We start from the raw sequence: 15,339 nt of genomic DNA, 5'->3' as shown, positions 1-15,339 counted from the left end.
TCGCACGCTTATTTATCGTCTCTCTCAATCGTTAGTTGGACGAGTACTAAGCGTTCACACATACATACTATGCATATCTTTCCCTCACGACCGTCAACGTCGACTAGCTATCAGCCAAGTCCACCAGAAAACATTGACAAACAACCTTAATTAGTAGGTGAAGGTATTCTACATGTATATTTCGACAAGAATCAGTATCGATGATTATTGTAATTTAAAATTCCACTGATGATGGATGTTATCGGTATTGTTATTTTGTTCTAATGTATGTAAATAGTTAATAGTATTAGCTAGTATACTATCGCGTATGACAGAGGATATAGCCTCGATTCTCGAGAGACCAGAGCAGACCAGACAGATACACAGTAACATGTGGATTGTGAGGTATGCACGTTTATACATTGATACGTGAAGTGGTAATGACGAGGCTCGATAGTGTTTTTGCAGTGGTTGGTTCTCGAGAACAGCGGGCGTTTATCGAGTTTCCACTGTTTATAAAGCCCACCCTCCACCCTCATATTTCCCAAGCGTAATAAAACTCTGCAATAACGAGTTTATCTTCTATTCACGATGCGATCCTGCGGCGTTCACACCGTTAGGAACGTTCACTCGCAAATAAGGTACGTATCAAGTAGCACGTAGCTCTTCAGGGTAGTCTCTCGTATCCTTGTTATCATAATCGTCGGGTGTTCCTCTTTAGATCGCTGCCGACATCCAGCTGTAAGATTGGCCGATCGAAGGGTGAAATCACCGCTACGGAAAGTAAGTCGTGTAAGTCCATCGAGTCTCAAGCCTGATTTTAATTGGAATTCTCTATTGGAAGAAAAATATTTCTCCCGAAACAGTCTTTATCAGTGTGATGCCTTCGTCGAATACGTTCGATCCTGCCGTTGACAGCTTCTACTCTTCCATGAGGCCAGTCATCATTCTCGCGCAGTGCTTCTCCATGTTTCCTATTTGCGGAGTGAACAGATCGGATGCTTCGTGCCTCAAGTAGTTACCTCTCTTTCTTTCTCATTAATGCTGCTAATTAATAATCCTACGTACACGTAAAATACGCGTAGATTCACCTGGCGTAGCCCAAAGATCTTGTACTGCGGCTTCGCCATACTGGGCTCAATTTTTTTAACAATGTGCAACATCGTGCGTCTCGCAGTTACAGGGATTGATTCTAGAAGAACAAGTGAGACTTACAGACGTTACATTCCAGCGTGACAGCCTCTATTTCTCTTTTTATCCAATTTTCTTGCATTTTCTAGCAAGCTTGGTTTTTTACGCCGCTAATATCGTAACGTCACTGCTATTCGTGAGACTGGCCAGACAGTGGCCTTGCTTAATGTTAACTTGGGAGAAGTTGGAGGGTGAATTCTCGAGCAGGCATCGAAAGCTCTCCAAAAGAAGCCTCTCCAGCAGGTTTAAAATTATGACAGCGTTCGTCATGGTACTTGCTCTGAGTGAGTAAACTCGACCAAGCTATCCAACTGGGTACTGCAAGCAAAACATAAGACTAATGAAATTTTCAATTATAGTTGAGCATACATTCTCAATTCTGAGTGGATACACCAGTGCTCTGGAGTGTGCCGCATTACGCGGTGACAACGATATCTTTGCTACTTATTTTCGCTCCCAGTTCCCTCAGGTAAGTAAATTCTTCTACCCTCCCCCCCCCCCCCCCTCACCTTTTTCTACTCTTATACATAGGTACTTTTGAACAGGTTTTTTCAAGGATCTCCTACAATCCATGGGCAGCCGTTGCAGTCTACATCCTCAATATTCTCAGTACCTTCTCCTGGAATTTCATTGATCTTTTTCTAATTCTTGTAAGCATGGCTCTGATCGACCAGTTTCGTCAATTGAACAGTCGTCTCTACTCGATACGTGGCAAAGTAAAGAAACCTATATAGTACACTACATGAAGAGATATTAGTGTTGGAGTATAAAAATATCGCGGGTGAATTTTGCTTCATAGCGCGCGTCTTTCATTGTTAAGGCAATGCCGGAGTGGTGGTGGGCCGAAGCCAGGAATGATTACAATCATTTAGCAACGTTGACGAGGCGCGTCGACACTCATCTTTCGGCCACTGTACTACTCTCATTCGCAATCAATCTCTATTTCATCTGCATCCAGCTCTTGAACTCTTTCAAGTAACGATACCAAGCAAATCAATTTATCAAATAATTGACACCCTTTTAATATCGCTTCTCAATATGTCTTTCCTTTCATATTGGCATCGCTACAATAGGCCTATGGACGTTATACAAAAGATTTATTTCTGCTTCTCTTTTGGATTTTTATTGGCAAGAACCACTGCCGTATCACTGTACGCAGCTGCCGTTCACGATGAATCCTTGTTACCAGCTCCCATTCTCTACAGTGTAACCACGTCCAGCTACTCCATGGAGGTTCGTCCATTATCTTTACATTATCAGTTCACTTTCTATTTCATTGGCTGTCTTTCTACTTCAGGTAATGAGATTTCTCACCCAAGTAACCACCGACAATATAAGCTTTACAGGAATGAAGTTCTTCTCAATAACCAGAAGTTTAGTTCTAACAGTAAGTTATTGTCATTGCTTATACCTATATACTCCTTTTAAAAGGTGCGATTGATACTCCTGTTTGCTCAGGTGGCTGGTACCATTGTTACGTACGAGCTGGTATTGGTACAATTTAACTCTGTCCAGCAAGTGGATCCTTCAAATATCACTAATGCTTGCGAGGTGAGATAAAGAAACCTTCTAGGATCAGCAATTGCAACTTAGTTTTCTTACGCTTCTTCTTCTCCTCTTTCTTCATCTACCTCTTCTTTACTTACACATCTCAATACAAAAGCGCGCATATGTTTTTGTATGCATGTATAACACACGATACCTACCTATAGAATAATGCAATGTATAGAAAACTATTTTCTAGCGAAATATACAAATTGATGATTTGATCAAATTTGCACTACAGGCACTTTTATTTCAACATTATCTCTATACTTACTTAACTGAATATTTTCATTCGTTTTAATAGATTTTGCCGATGCTAGACTAAGCTCTCTACAAAGAATGACCTAACGGGGCTTGTAAGTGACAAGAAAAAGCAGCTTCAACAGCAACTACAAATTCTTTAAAAGTGTATAGAAAACTGAAAAATGTTTGCATAAGAAATCAATTTATTCAAACAACGTTGCTAACACTCGTTCCTTTATTCAATTACAATGTTTGTCGATGTATCTTACTTGTTCATTGCAATATTGAATTGTAGCAGTACAACTTCGTAAGTTATAATCGCCCCAGCAACCTGTTGCACGTAAAAATCCAGAGAGGAACAGGAGAGACGAAAGAAAATACGCAAGTATACTTACGGCTAGCATGAAATTTCGTGTAATCGAAAAGAAGCGTAATCCTGTTAGTGAAATATCATCTGTCGTTAGCTGATACTGCAGTCTCTGCGTCTATAATTTCATTAACGTTAGAAATTTCATTTCATGATATATATGAGATATTTAATGCAAATGTTGTACGAAACCTCCGCGTCGAAAGACGCTGCGGCGCAATTGTAAAGGGTGGGTAATGCTAGTTTGCTCTGATCGTGAATTCTTGCGGTAAATAGTGTTACGGCGACAGTTCTGCCGATAAGAAAGGCGAATGAGCTGAAAAAGTACAGCGAACCAACGAAGTTGCCATCGTCAGGTCTACTGTAAACAAATCCAACGAAAAGAGAGAAAGATAGAACAATTTGAACTCTTATGTACATCTATATATTATACAATACTACGTAGCAAGTGAACGAAATTGGTCTATAATTACGACAGTCCATTGAGAAGCTGCAGACAGATGAAATACAGATTATTGGCGAACGATAGAAGAATAATGGGCGATATCTCGTTGTCCACCTTTTTCACCATCGAGCTTAAAATAGCGTAATCTTCTCTCAATTCGCGCCAATTAATTAAATGCCGATCCTTGCTGGAATACGATATCATCCATTTGTTCAGAGACTTGTATCTCTCCGCCAAGCCTGTCGATATCTGTTTGGTTGATTTGTCGTTTTCTCAATATTTTCTTGTCGATCAGAGAATCGAGATGAACGACTTACCAGCATAACGAAAAGGTCTGTAAAATTCCAGGTAAACGTAGCGACCTTGCTGATCAGAAATAAAAATATACCCAACGCGTAGTTGTAATTTACTGAAAGAAGAAATAATATATCGCGTTACGAAATGACTAATATACGAAAAGGCAAGGAGTGCTTTGTTAAAAACTTACGAATGTTTAAAATGAAAGAATGAGAAGCGGTACAATAAACCTCGAGAAAATTTTGAAACGTTAGGTTCGACTTACTCCACTCGAATTTAATCGTGTTATTACAAATGCTCAAGATATGCTCAGCAAGTGCTAGGAGTAAAACGGTACAGCTGATCATTGTGAATTTCCAGCGAAGTTTTGGCCGTCCAGTTTTGTTGCTAAAATTTTTTAATATGATAATTTCGCATCAATCAGTGCAAAATTTTCAACTAAATTCAGCAAATTTCTTGCCTGTCCAGGTAACTCTCCATAGCCCTCCAGTCACGCTGCAGAGGTACCCATCGTGGCGATAGCCGAAAGAACAACAAATTGCTGATCAGGCTATTCCCATAAAAAACAGCTCCTGCTGTCGCTGTCGTGATACCCCCTAGAACAGTAGAGATCCAAGAAATTTTGACTAGAATGACAAGTCATTATTTTCTTCCTCTTACACTGCTTCTTTGCTCATTTATTTACGTACCGTGCATTGAAAAGGTATCAGTGTTCAAGGTCTTAATCATGTGTAGTACTGAAATAACTGCCATTAGAAGGATCATCGATAAAATTATAAGTGCATATGCCGATCGAAATGACAAGAGGGTGTAACTCAGTTTTAGAGGCGTTGTCGATCGAACACCACTGACGGGTAGAATCCCGAAGATCTGGGCTGTCACTAGAATTCCTCTAATAGCGTTGTGAAAACTTTCCGAATCCTTGAATCATAGAAAAAGAAAGATATGGTCGATTAATGATTTTTATAGCATTTTCTACGTTAAATGATAAACACTTAATACCTCTGTCTCGTTAGCTGCTTTCATCGGAGTGACATTCCACGCTTTCGTTCTTTCCACAGAATTGAGATTTTCCGCAATGCGTGCTCCATCAGGAGTTACATGACGGATCATTACAGGAGTCGTGTTACTTCGCACTCCTCGACTGCATTTCTTTCCTGGGAATGGCCAAACTTTTCTAACTGTAGAATTTTTGCTCATTGGAGCTGTATCACCATTAACAACGTGCTCCTTATTCTTAAACATCATTGTTTCCCAATTCCTCTCAATCATCACCGACACCAGCAGGTCATGCGTCAATGTACTTTTCTCATTTCTCATTGCTTCTCATACTTCCACTATCTTATAAAATTATTTTACCTTTTTTATTACTACGTAAACTTTATAGCGAACTAAAATCGGTAGTGTAATACAAAAAATTAAAATACTTGCATTTAACGTTCGTTCGTAAGATTTTTTATGTACGTACTTTAAGAGATGCGCTAGCGACTGAAGGGAATTATTCAATTCAAAGTTAAATCCAACGAGTTTGCGCTATGCGATTCTTTTGAATGATCCGATCAACTTGCGTGTTTGTGAACTACGATTCTAATGCGATAAGATTGATATTAATTCTTTGAATCAATCTTGTATCAAGTATAATTAATTAATACAGTGTCTGTTGCGATCTTTTACTTGTTAGTTTATAAACCATCTTAATGCTTAAGAAAAGAAAAACTAGAGCAATAAAAGAATGTGTTGGAACAGCTATTCCAAGATATTTTCAATCAACTAAGACATTAGATTGATTATTAGACAAGAATGGTAAAATCGCATGGTAAATATATAATTACGCAAAGAGGCCGCGCGACTCATGAAATATGCACGAATAACGGAAAAACAACTTAGTACATATGGGTAATTATGATGCTCGCATTGTGGAGATAAAACCTTTTTGAACAAAAAACTGTTTTCTTTTTCATTGCTTTTGTTATTATATTCTCTCATTCAGTCTATCACTTCAGATCATGTTTCACTAACAAAGGCTATCACATTTCAACTTGTATGCATCACTTATTGTTTCCACAATTGTTCCACCTCTGTTATGATCTAATTAAATAATGCATTGCTTCTTTTTACAATTAATAAGACTACAAGTAGTTGCAGCCTAATTAGCTTTATTCGGTGAACTATTACAGAATAATGTAACCCTTTTAATAATAAGTCAAGTTCTATTGAATTTACCATATTGCACGCTGTATACCAGCAAGATTATTGTGATCAGCTAAATGGCGAAATACAATTCTTGATACTCTCCACTTATATAAAACTGCACGTCCTCTGTTTGTGACAACGCATCTGTTTGTTAATTGAAATAGAGCAGATCGTCTAGGAACTTTTGCCATATCTTCGGAGGCTATTTGCTGTTTAAATAAATTGGTTAGATTAGGCATACTGTTATATTAGTTTTAAGGTATAATATACATGTAAAAATTAATGAATGTAGCTTACTCTGATTTCTTCTGGCAAAATATCATTCCGTTTCATTGATACTAACCGTACTCGCATTGGTGCATATTCCTTTGCACACGCTCTACGTTTCATATCTCGTTTCATCTTAGCTCTGATAAAATGACGTACTTGTTGAGTCTGCCAAAAGAATTATTTTACTTAAAAATAATGTCTGATCTACAAAAGTGAGGTTATGTGATGCCAAAAACATGTTTACATCTGTGAATTCAGGTTTTAGAATGACAGCTTAATAGCTTTTAATAATCATTTTATTCTTACTTCAGATCCAATAAAGGTGTAAGGTGCTTGAGTGATAAGATTGGTCAATCTTTTTAATCCGCTTAAGAAAAGAGCCATGTTATTAATTTTTGTAGTTGAGGTAAAGTCAGTTTAGGTTTGGCAAGTTTGACTATAGATAGGCACTAGACAGACCTCGCAATTCACAGATCGAGCTTGCTGTCTGCTGAGCTTGCTCAGTTCGCTTGCTTCCCGGAAGTTTCGATATTTTATATCTACATTACCATACCAAAGCAATATTTGTTGTATGTATCGCCTGTATCCCAAAGTTTTCTCCATCAGGCAGATAATCCAGGGAATATTTATTTAAAACAGTGTTTTCGGTAGAGAAGCGTTTTATTCTTCAGTATAGTTTACGCTTTTACGTATATCCTTCTGTATTATTCAAGTATCCAAGAAACATTTATTTACAGACAATTTTTATTTCAGAAAAAGTTGACGAAGTTAGGCGTACCTATTTTTCCCACGTAATATATACGTTGTCAGTAAATATTATAGGTAGTAGTTACTCTACCTATAAATGACGTTGTTACATATTATTACATACTGCATTTGAACATACGCAGTCATTGTTCAAAGAAATGCATTTTCGTAAAAAAATTTCATTGAATGGCTTGAAGTTATCATTCCACCTGATAATATATTCATTACCCTTGTCGGATTTGTATGGGAATTACTCGCATTGACGTACATCATCGATTAAAATGACGAACATTACAAAGATAAATCTTAGAAGTTTCGTTTCAACAAAGATCAGTTGACCGATATTTTTTTAACAGACAAAAAGGGACGTACGTTACTTCAATAACGTTAGATTTCAAGCGCTTCGAAAAAATAAAAAATGAAAGGAATACCTTAAAAAGATCATTATAGAGTATCGCAGATATAAGATTTATTATTTCCGTATAATAATTAGAAAATATAATTAAGCCGAGCTAAATTATGATGTTTGTTGTAGTTGTTGCGAAACATGTGTGTGTTCTTTATATAATAGCTCGTGTAGTTTGCTCTCTTTTCTCGCGCAACTTGTTCGTAAAACCCTCTGAGTAGTCCTTTCCTTCGGAACTCTTTTCGATGAAAAAAGTGACGAAGAAGCCATTTAGAGAGGCTGACCACTGCAACGGAGAACTCGAATCGATTCAGTGATGGTCGCCAGTATTTCTTGTCGAGCAGCATATCTTCGCAAGGTTTGTATTTGGAAGAAACCGAGAACAGCGGGGACCCATGATGATTCGCCATCTTGTACCCCGAGCACTCGGAAAGAATGCAAACTACCTCGTCTACTATAAACCGGCGCCCACCCGACGGTATATATACGTTCTTGAAGTTAGTTATTTCTTTTTCTGAGCTTTCTCGGCAGCCTTGGTGACCTTGCCTGCGACGTCTTTGAAGGCAACAGCCTTGATGACACCGACGGCCACCGTTTGACGCATGTCACGCACGGCGAAACGTCCAAGAGGCGGGAACTCGTGGAATGCCTCTACACACATTGGTTTGCTGGGAACCAGGTTTACAATAGCAGCATCTCCAGACTTGATGGATTTTGGATTCTGTTCGGTGGTTTTTCCTGTACGGCGATCGCACTTTTCCTTGATCTCGGCGAATTTGCAAGCAATATGTGCCGTGTGACAATCTAGCACTGGCGTGTAGCCATTGCAAATCTGTCCTGGATGGTTCAGGACAATTACCTAGAAACATTAATGACCTTTTTATTTCATCTGTCCAAAGGGAAAAAAAGATATTGCTAATGTAAAGGTAAAATTCAGACGAAACAAACATCCGTCATTAAACGATTAAATTTTACGGTGGAAACCGCGAATGAAGGTTGTAGCTTATCATCATATAGTTCTGTATAGTTGGAACAGGTTTTAAAAGAGGAAGTAAGTAATTGCAGCTCATGGGAAGATGCATAAAATAAGATTGTCTTACCTGTGCGGTAAAATCAGAAGCACCTTTCGGTGGGTTGTTCTTTGAGTCACCAGCAACATAACCACGACGAAGATCCTTGACAGACACGTTTTTCACGTTGAAACCAACGTTGTCACCGGGTACAGCTTCCTGGAGGGCTTCGTGATGCATCTCCACGGATTTAACCTCAGTGGTCAATCCAGCAGGAGCGAACGTCACTACCATACCAGGTTTCAATACACCAGTTTCGACACGGCCAACTGGTACCGTTCCGATACCACCAATTTTGTATACATCCTACAGGGTGGAGAATAAAAAATGAGGAAAAGATCATTATTGATCTAAATAAGAAAGAATTTACCTCTATAAATTATGCAAAAAAATCAGACGACTCACACCATCACCGGACCTCGTAAGGTCCTCCGGTGGAAACCGCGAATGGAGTATTTGAGTGTATCATCATGCTGTCTACCATATTATAAAGTTAATCTTTAGGCTGTAATATTAAATATATAATAGTAACCTGTAATGGAAGACGAAGGGCTTTGTCCGTAGGCCTAGCAGGAGGGAGGATGGCATCAAGAGCCTCGATCAGGCATTTTCCTTCAGCCTTACCCTCTTTACGCTCAACGGACCATCCCTTGAACCATGGCATCTTTGAGGAAACCTCCAACATGTTGTCTCCATGCCAACCTGAGATCGGTACAAAGGCAACAGTTACCGGATTGTAACCGATTTTCTTGATGTACGATGAGACTTCTTTCTTGATTTCTTCGAATCTAGCTTCGGAGTACGGTGGCTCAGTGGAGTCCATCTTGTTAACACCAACGATAATCTGTCTTACACCAAGCGTGAAAGCCAATAATGCGTGTTCACGAGTCTGTCCATTTTTCGAGATACCGGCTTCGAATTCACCAGTACCAGCAGCAACTATCAATACGGCACAATCAGCTTGCGAAGTACCGGTAATCATGTTTTTGATGAAATCTCTGTGTCCTGGGGCGTCGATAATGGTGACGTAGTATTTTGAAGTCTCGAACTTCCACAAAGCGATATCAATCGTGATACCACGTTCACGCTCTGCCTTCAGCTTGTCAAGTACCCACGCGTACTTGAAAGAACCTTTTCCCATCTGTAAGGAATTCCCGTCAATTAATTATGTCGATTATAATCTTTCTAAACTTATGTCTCATTAGTTACCTCCTGGGCTTCCTTCTCGAACTTCTCGATAGTACGCTTGTCGATACCACCGCATTTGTAGATCAAGTGTCCAGTGGTGGTAGATTTACCGGAATCGACGTGTCCAATAACGACGATGTTAATATGAACCTTTTCCTTACCCATGGTAGCGTTTCTTCGTTGATACTTTTCGGGTTAAAACTGCAATTCACCCAACAATAAAATCAGTCTGTTATACGATAAAAACTGTGAAACGTGAATCCAAACAGTACGCGCAACGGTATATGTAGAATATGGAATCTGTGCTCCCCCAATTGATAAACGCGAGAAAGAAATTGAGAAGTTTCATCGATTAAGTAACAACAGCTATATTGTTATATTGTAAATTAAACAAAAAACACAAATTTTCGCCGAGCAGGTGTTCACCATCCACGTGGCGACTTCTGAATATTCGAGAACCGTATCACCGGCCATTTTGTAAATGGTGAGACATTGCAACGTTGCCGCGACTTATGTGACGCGCTCTCGCAATCAGCATCATCCTTTTTTGCCACGTTATGATTTTTATATTAATGGTGAAAAAAATAGTACGGGACGGTAAAAGATGCTTTGTACGTAATCGAAAAATTTCACTGCGTTGTATGTATGATATCTTCCAGTTGATGAGAAGAGATACCAACCGACAGTAAACTAGACTTAATTTAGCATTTTCTCAACGTGGCTCCTCCTCTCCCTAATACTGTTAGATTGTGAATTTACAGACACGTTCAAGCTGGCAGTAACGAGAGGATACGAGGCAACAGTTATTACTTATAATTGTTAAATGTATTATAATTGAAGTAAAATTATTGCAATATGGATGCACACAAGACACAGAATTTTTTACTCATGCTATTTTCTCCACCAGTATAGGATGTAGTCTATTAACCGCTGAGCAAAAATGCTTTCTTAACCATATTTTGAATGTATTACATATCATTACTTATTATATCTGCTTAAGTAAAAAGCTTAATTAGATTTTTCTGTTGATGAGACAATATAACTGAAGTTCAAGCTCACATGGACGAGATGCATTTCTCTCTATATTACTTGAAAATTATCCTTTCTCACAAATGTACGGCAGAAGGAAAAACCTGGGACGACGAATTTTTAAATTGTGGTTCGCTTTCGGCGTACTTTGAACTTGCAACTGAATCTTGAGCTCTGACAAGCGACGGCCATAATGCATCCGGTCAGTTACATGCATTTTTTTTCATTCAGCATGCGACAAACACCACCTTTGAATTAAAAGTTAGAAACCAAGCTTCTTCCTCATTCTTATGTTGCACACGCGATCTACATTTTAAAAGGGAGACGCAGCAGCCACATTGGAAAAGAATATTTATTCAAGATTATACGCTAAGTACAAGGAATTCGGCCGGTTTTTGATAGGAAAATCACGAAATGAAGTGATAATGATATATGATAGGTATGGTATGGAAGGTAAGGTAAGGTATGGTACGAAACTCCGAAAGCCGGCGAGAGCAAGAAAGACGGCCACGCGCTTCCCAAAAAATTACGACATTTTCGACAAAATTGAAAATTTTCGCTTAACTTCTCACACGGCACAGTTCTTCATTATTTCTCGAAACGTTATTTATCGTACCTGACGATCGATGTTACCGTTTAATCACGTTAATTGTTGGATTATTTTGTTGCACGAGAATCACGAGCAGCCACTCACCTCCAGATGCCACGACAGAAAGAGATCGGCCAAGTAATGTGACATGCGCATAGGGCTTTTCTGGACATAGTCTCAAACCCAGCCACTACGTCATATTGATCACTTAAAAATGGCGGACTACCTAATAAGTTAAATTAAAACTTTTCCACTTTCTTTCATAGTCATTTATGGCTTTAATTTAACGTAAAAAATAAATTATTCTTGAAAAACAGTTTTTCGAAATCTTAAAAATTATCGGGTTATACCCTAAAGAATATAAAATTATTTACCGTTGATGGAGAGAGGGATATAGCTGGGTTCGAGGCTTCCGTTTAAGTTAGGTAGCTAACCTGCAGCCCGATAGGGGGCGCAGTAGGTTCTCTCTCTCTCTCTCTCTCTCTCTCGACAATACTCGTCTCCTTTATTCTATGTACCATTTTGCTTGCACTATATTTGCTTTGATTAGTATAGGTGATGTAGAGGTAGCATAGCATGATGTTGGAGAGAGTAAGAAAGAAAAAGAGAGTGAAGGAATCAACAGGAATTTGTGTGATAGAAAGAAAAGTTAATCAAAACAGTTACAATGCATGTGGTAAACATTAGTCACCCTTCACACAAAATAGGGAATATGTGCACTTGGTTAAAGATTCAATAGAACAATGCAAGGGTGAATCCGGACATGCAATGCAAGATGCAGCAAATCAGTGTAACGTAAATCTCTTGCGCTTAGTTGCATATCAAGCATTTTATTGTTATTTATTACGGAATGCTGTCACACTTGATATGTGATAAAGTTATATACGTTACGCTTTTCTGTAGCATATCTGGATCCATCTTTAACATTCTATTTTATTGTTTGTATTGCAGCTCTTATTGTAACAGTATAAACAAATGTTGATACAACGAATTTGTTATCTATATAGATAATATTGCATTAGAGCAATAATATTGTGGTTTACAGATACTCTGTATTTAGTAATAATTATTTCTCTCTTTAACATGTATATTTAATCATAACAATCAATTATGAAGTGCTGACAGAAGGTAATTGGATGGAGTAAATTAATATAGGTTTACTTGGATAATTACGATTGACACGAGAAAAATGAATAAATGGATAGCCTTAATATGATCTAAGTTTTTTCTATACTTTTCATAAAGAAATATGATATACGATCCTTTTTATTTATATATAGTTATACCGTAGAACATAATATACAATTTAAAGTTGAAATTGTGTACTGCACATTTAATTGAAACAAGGAAGTATCAATAAATATTTGGATGAGAATCGCGCTTTAAACCAGTTAATCCTGTACATCTTTATTAAAATATTTAATTTAGAATTAAGCTGTTGGAGGTGATCAACGGAGAGGATTGGAAAGGTGAAGAAAAATAATATGCCCACTTTTGAATATTCTATTTATATTTTAGGATATTTCCTACAGACCCGATTTTGTAGTACAAGACACTCAAATATGTGGGAGAGGCTTGGCTAATTTTCGAAATTTAAAAATAACTTTTATCGTGAATGAGAAAAAACAGATATATGTATATTATACGATTAGAAATGGGCAAAATCGCGCAGTAGTCACGCATCAGATTAAACATATAGGTTTATTCTAAGTTTTTCGTGCTCTGCGAGTTTGTTCCTTAGTGTTGCATGCTTTCCTTATTAAAAATCGCTTTGCACGCATCTAAGAGATGTTTGGTCAAATTTTCGTAATTTTTGTAATCTTCTTATCAGGCTTGTTATCTCTGTTGGGGCAATCTTTAATTGTTTGTATCGTTTTCATACGGCTGACCAATTGGTTGTCGAATAATAAATTTGCAGCTCGTATGAAGTGGATCCAGTTATATTGATATACGTGTGTAATATATATATATATATATATATATATATATATTTTAATTATCTAATATTTATATTATATTATATATATTCATATTTACAAAAGGTCGTTCGTAAAATGTTAATATTCAGTATCGCAAATTTTATTACATTGTAGCTTTGTTCCTGAGTGGCCATTCAAGTGATTTCTTATGAAACATGGATTTATTTCTCTCTCGTACTCGCACGCGCGCAACACACACACCATTCTCAATGCGAGTTAGCTGCTGTTGCTTTCAAAATGGAAATCAGCAATGAAAAGAAGAGTTGTTAAGTAAGCTACACAGCTATTGGCCCCGCTGCTATAATTTTCCAAGTAAATGCAATTTCAATAATGTAGTATTACATATATATATATATATATATAGTGCCCACAAAAAATTGCGGAATGGCCGTAACTCTGCACGAAACAGTTTTCTGAAAAAATGTTTTTAACAAAAATGATAGAACTTTCAAAACTGTATCGTGTAGTACCTTCTGTATAGTCTTGAGTTGCATTTTGAAGGTTATACGAAGGTTAACTTGGTTCTTTTAATTGAAACCTTCTATTTAGCTTTGCATCTTTTTGTAACTTATTTCAATGACTTTTCCAAATACTCTTGTCGTTTCTTCAATACATCGAGTCATTTTCGAGATATTTCGACTTGAAATTGCACCTATATAGGATTTGGTTCAAGTAGTGTGAATGATGGTTATGCATACACGCGTATAGTCACACACTTTCGTAAAAGTTTCAAAATGAAATTTCTCGAGAATGACTCGATGCAATGAGAAAAACGACTAAATATGTTTTCGAAAGCCCTTGAGATAAGCTGTAAGAATATGAAATGAAAAATAGAGGGTTTCGGTTAAAAAAATCAATTTGACCTTCATATGACCTTGAAAATGCAATTCAAGGTGATAAAGATGATGCTACATAATGCAGTTCTGAAAACCATATAACTTTTGTTAGAAATATTTTTTTTAGAAAACTGTTTTGTGCAGAGTTATTCGGCTATTTCGCAATTTTTTGCGAGCACTGTATATACCCACACACACACACACACACACACACTCGCCCGCACTACTAGGTATATGTGTATATATATGTATAAGTGCATCGTGGCTTATGTACATATACATATAGGTGAAGAACCATATCAATTTCAGCGCGGTCAATAATTGTAGACTAATTTAATTCGCTGTAATATTCGCAAATGTCAGTATGCAATTACATTACTGTTACATTCTTTTCTCTGGGCAATCAATTGCGGTTTCCTTACAGAAATAATTGCATTTTAATTGTAATGTAAGTATTAATATTTAAGAAAAAGATAGGGATATCGTTACATTTACGCCAGGGATTATATTAATGTTCAATTATTCATGACATCCCCCGCTGTATGTATTTAATTCTTGAAAATTTATGCTACCTAAGGCTAAAATAGTACTAAACGAACGTACTTTTAAGAGATGAGAAAATTCCTCTATTTATCTTTTTATGATATTATAAAACCTTTAATCGCGAGACAGCGACTATTTAATTTTTATGGGAAAAAATATAAACTCGATGAATGAATTTCAATAATATCTTTAAGAGCGTATTATTTATGGGTTATTATACTATGCATATTACACTGCTGTGATGCGAAAAGCGTGAGTAAAACATTCGCTGTGTGAAAAGAAGACATTTGACATTTGAGAACGATGGAGGGGGAGGATGCTAGATACGACTACAAGTACTACAACCAAGTAATACCTGAAATTGCAATGTTAGCAGAGTGAAATAATGATTACTGAGACAAATCTGTCTGCAAATGTGTACA

The 15,339-nt window shown here is 37.2% G+C and overlaps 4 protein-coding genes across 8 annotated transcripts; 1 reads left to right on the top strand and 3 right to left on the bottom strand.

Moving 5' to 3' along the window:
* Nucleotides 1-451: 451 nt before the first annotated feature.
* LOC136773681 (gustatory receptor for sugar taste 64f-like) lies at nucleotides 452-3,057 on the top strand. Of its 2 annotated transcripts, none has more exons than XM_066727521.1 (12): nucleotides 452-620; nucleotides 701-771; nucleotides 846-993; nucleotides 1,065-1,183; nucleotides 1,260-1,454; nucleotides 1,530-1,639; nucleotides 1,716-1,886; nucleotides 1,970-2,145; nucleotides 2,244-2,403; nucleotides 2,468-2,557; nucleotides 2,629-2,721; nucleotides 3,020-3,057. In XM_066727521.1, exons 1-12 carry the CDS (start codon nucleotides 571-573, stop codon nucleotides 3,038-3,040), a joined length of 1,404 nt encoding a protein of 467 aa, XP_066583618.1. In that variant the 5' UTR covers nucleotides 452-570; the 3' UTR covers nucleotides 3,041-3,057. The 2 variants fall into 2 exon arrangements, with proteins under 2 accessions (XP_066583618.1, XP_066583619.1); XM_066727522.1 differs by having other exon boundaries at nucleotides 453-620; nucleotides 1,991-2,145; nucleotides 3,020-3,056.
* Nucleotides 3,058-3,179: 122 nt separating this feature from the next.
* Nucleotides 3,180-6,062, bottom strand: LOC136773679 (gustatory receptor for sugar taste 64e-like). 4 transcript variants are annotated; one of them, XM_066727519.1, is made up of 9 exons: nucleotides 5,070-6,062; nucleotides 4,757-4,988; nucleotides 4,528-4,663; nucleotides 4,258-4,454; nucleotides 4,088-4,179; nucleotides 3,799-4,019; nucleotides 3,518-3,686; nucleotides 3,354-3,443; nucleotides 3,180-3,289 (listed from the first exon to the last, which is right to left on the bottom strand). In XM_066727519.1, exons 1-9 carry the CDS (start codon nucleotides 5,385-5,387, stop codon nucleotides 3,224-3,226), a joined length of 1,521 nt encoding a protein of 506 aa, XP_066583616.1. In that variant the 5' UTR covers nucleotides 5,388-6,062; the 3' UTR covers nucleotides 3,180-3,223. The 4 variants fall into 4 exon arrangements, with proteins under 4 accessions (XP_066583616.1, XP_066583617.1, XP_066583614.1 ...); XM_066727520.1 differs by having other exon boundaries at nucleotides 3,518-3,683; XM_066727517.1 differs by having other exon boundaries at nucleotides 3,180-3,443.
* Nucleotides 6,063-6,203: 141 nt separating this feature from the next.
* Nucleotides 6,204-7,588, bottom strand: mRpS14 (mitochondrial ribosomal protein S14). Its single transcript, XM_066727527.1, has 3 exons — nucleotides 6,837-7,588; nucleotides 6,558-6,695; nucleotides 6,204-6,469 (listed from the first exon to the last, which is right to left on the bottom strand). Exons 1-3 carry the CDS (start codon nucleotides 6,912-6,914, stop codon nucleotides 6,287-6,289), a joined length of 399 nt encoding a protein of 132 aa, XP_066583624.1. The 5' UTR covers nucleotides 6,915-7,588; the 3' UTR covers nucleotides 6,204-6,286.
* A 141-nt stretch (nucleotides 7,589-7,729) lies between these two features.
* Nucleotides 7,730-11,706, bottom strand: LOC136773682 (elongation factor 1-alpha). Its single transcript, XM_066727523.1, has 5 exons — nucleotides 11,587-11,706; nucleotides 9,963-10,142; nucleotides 9,286-9,894; nucleotides 8,784-9,059; nucleotides 7,730-8,542 (listed from the first exon to the last, which is right to left on the bottom strand). Exons 2-5 carry the CDS (start codon nucleotides 10,104-10,106, stop codon nucleotides 8,186-8,188), a joined length of 1,386 nt encoding a protein of 461 aa, XP_066583620.1. The 5' UTR covers nucleotides 10,107-10,142; nucleotides 11,587-11,706; the 3' UTR covers nucleotides 7,730-8,185.
* Between the last annotated feature and the right edge of the window lie 3,633 nt (nucleotides 11,707-15,339).

The sequence above is a fragment of the Prorops nasuta genome, unplaced genomic scaffold (genome assembly GCF_024137725.1).
Source record: "Prorops nasuta isolate Cenicafe-Biocafe unplaced genomic scaffold, Cenicafe_Pnas_1.2 PNAS00005, whole genome shotgun sequence".
NCBI lineage: Eukaryota > Metazoa > Arthropoda > Insecta > Hymenoptera > Bethylidae > Prorops > Prorops nasuta.
Note: the sequence above shows the minus strand (reverse complement) of the source record. Positions and strands in the feature narration are given on the sequence as shown.

What these genes read in the sequence shown, in the direction of transcription:
- LOC136773681 (XM_066727521.1), top strand. Translation starts at nt 571, where the DNA reads ATGCGATCCTGCGGCGTTCACACCGTTAGGAACGTTCACTCGCAAATA. An exon ending in TCGGATGCTTCGTGCCTCAA is followed by an intron (nt 994 to 1,064) that starts GTAGTTACCTCT and finishes AAATACGCGTAG; the next exon opens with ATTCACCTGGCGTAGCCCAA. An exon ending in ATATCACTAATGCTTGCGAG is followed by an intron (nt 2,722 to 3,019) that starts GTGAGATAAAGA and finishes TCGTTTTAATAG; the next exon opens with ATTTTGCCGATGCTAGACTA.
- LOC136773682 (XM_066727523.1), bottom strand. Translation starts at nt 10,106, where the DNA reads ATGGGTAAGGAAAAGGTTCATATTAACATCGTCGTTATTGGACACGTC. An exon ending in TCGAGAAGGAAGCCCAGGAG is followed by an intron (nt 9,895 to 9,962) that starts GTAACTAATGAG and finishes AATTCCTTACAG; the next exon opens with ATGGGAAAAGGTTCTTTCAA. An exon ending in CTTCTGATTTTACCGCACAG is followed by an intron (nt 8,543 to 8,783) that starts GTAAGACAATCT and finishes TAATGTTTCTAG; the next exon opens with GTAATTGTCCTGAACCATCC.
- mRpS14 (XM_066727527.1), bottom strand. Translation starts at nt 6,914, where the DNA reads ATGGCTCTTTTCTTAAGCGGATTAAAAAGATTGACCAATCTTATCACT. An exon ending in ACACCTTTATTGGATCTGAA is followed by an intron (nt 6,696 to 6,836) that starts GTAAGAATAAAA and finishes TTCTTTTGGCAG; the next exon opens with ACTCAACAAGTACGTCATTT. An exon ending in TTTTGCCAGAAGAAATCAGA is followed by an intron (nt 6,470 to 6,557) that starts GTAAGCTACATT and finishes TTATTTAAACAG; the next exon opens with CAAATAGCCTCCGAAGATAT.
- LOC136773679 (XM_066727517.1), bottom strand. Translation starts at nt 5,387, where the DNA reads ATGAGAAATGAGAAAAGTACATTGACGCATGACCTGCTGGTGTCGGTG. An exon ending in TTCTTTCATTTTAAACATTC is followed by an intron (nt 4,180 to 4,257) that starts GTAAGTTTTTAA and finishes TTCTTCTTTCAG; the next exon opens with TAAATTACAACTACGCGTTG. An exon ending in CAGCTTCTCAATGGACTGTC is followed by an intron (nt 3,687 to 3,798) that starts GTAATTATAGAC and finishes ATTTGTTTACAG; the next exon opens with TAGACCTGACGATGGCAACT.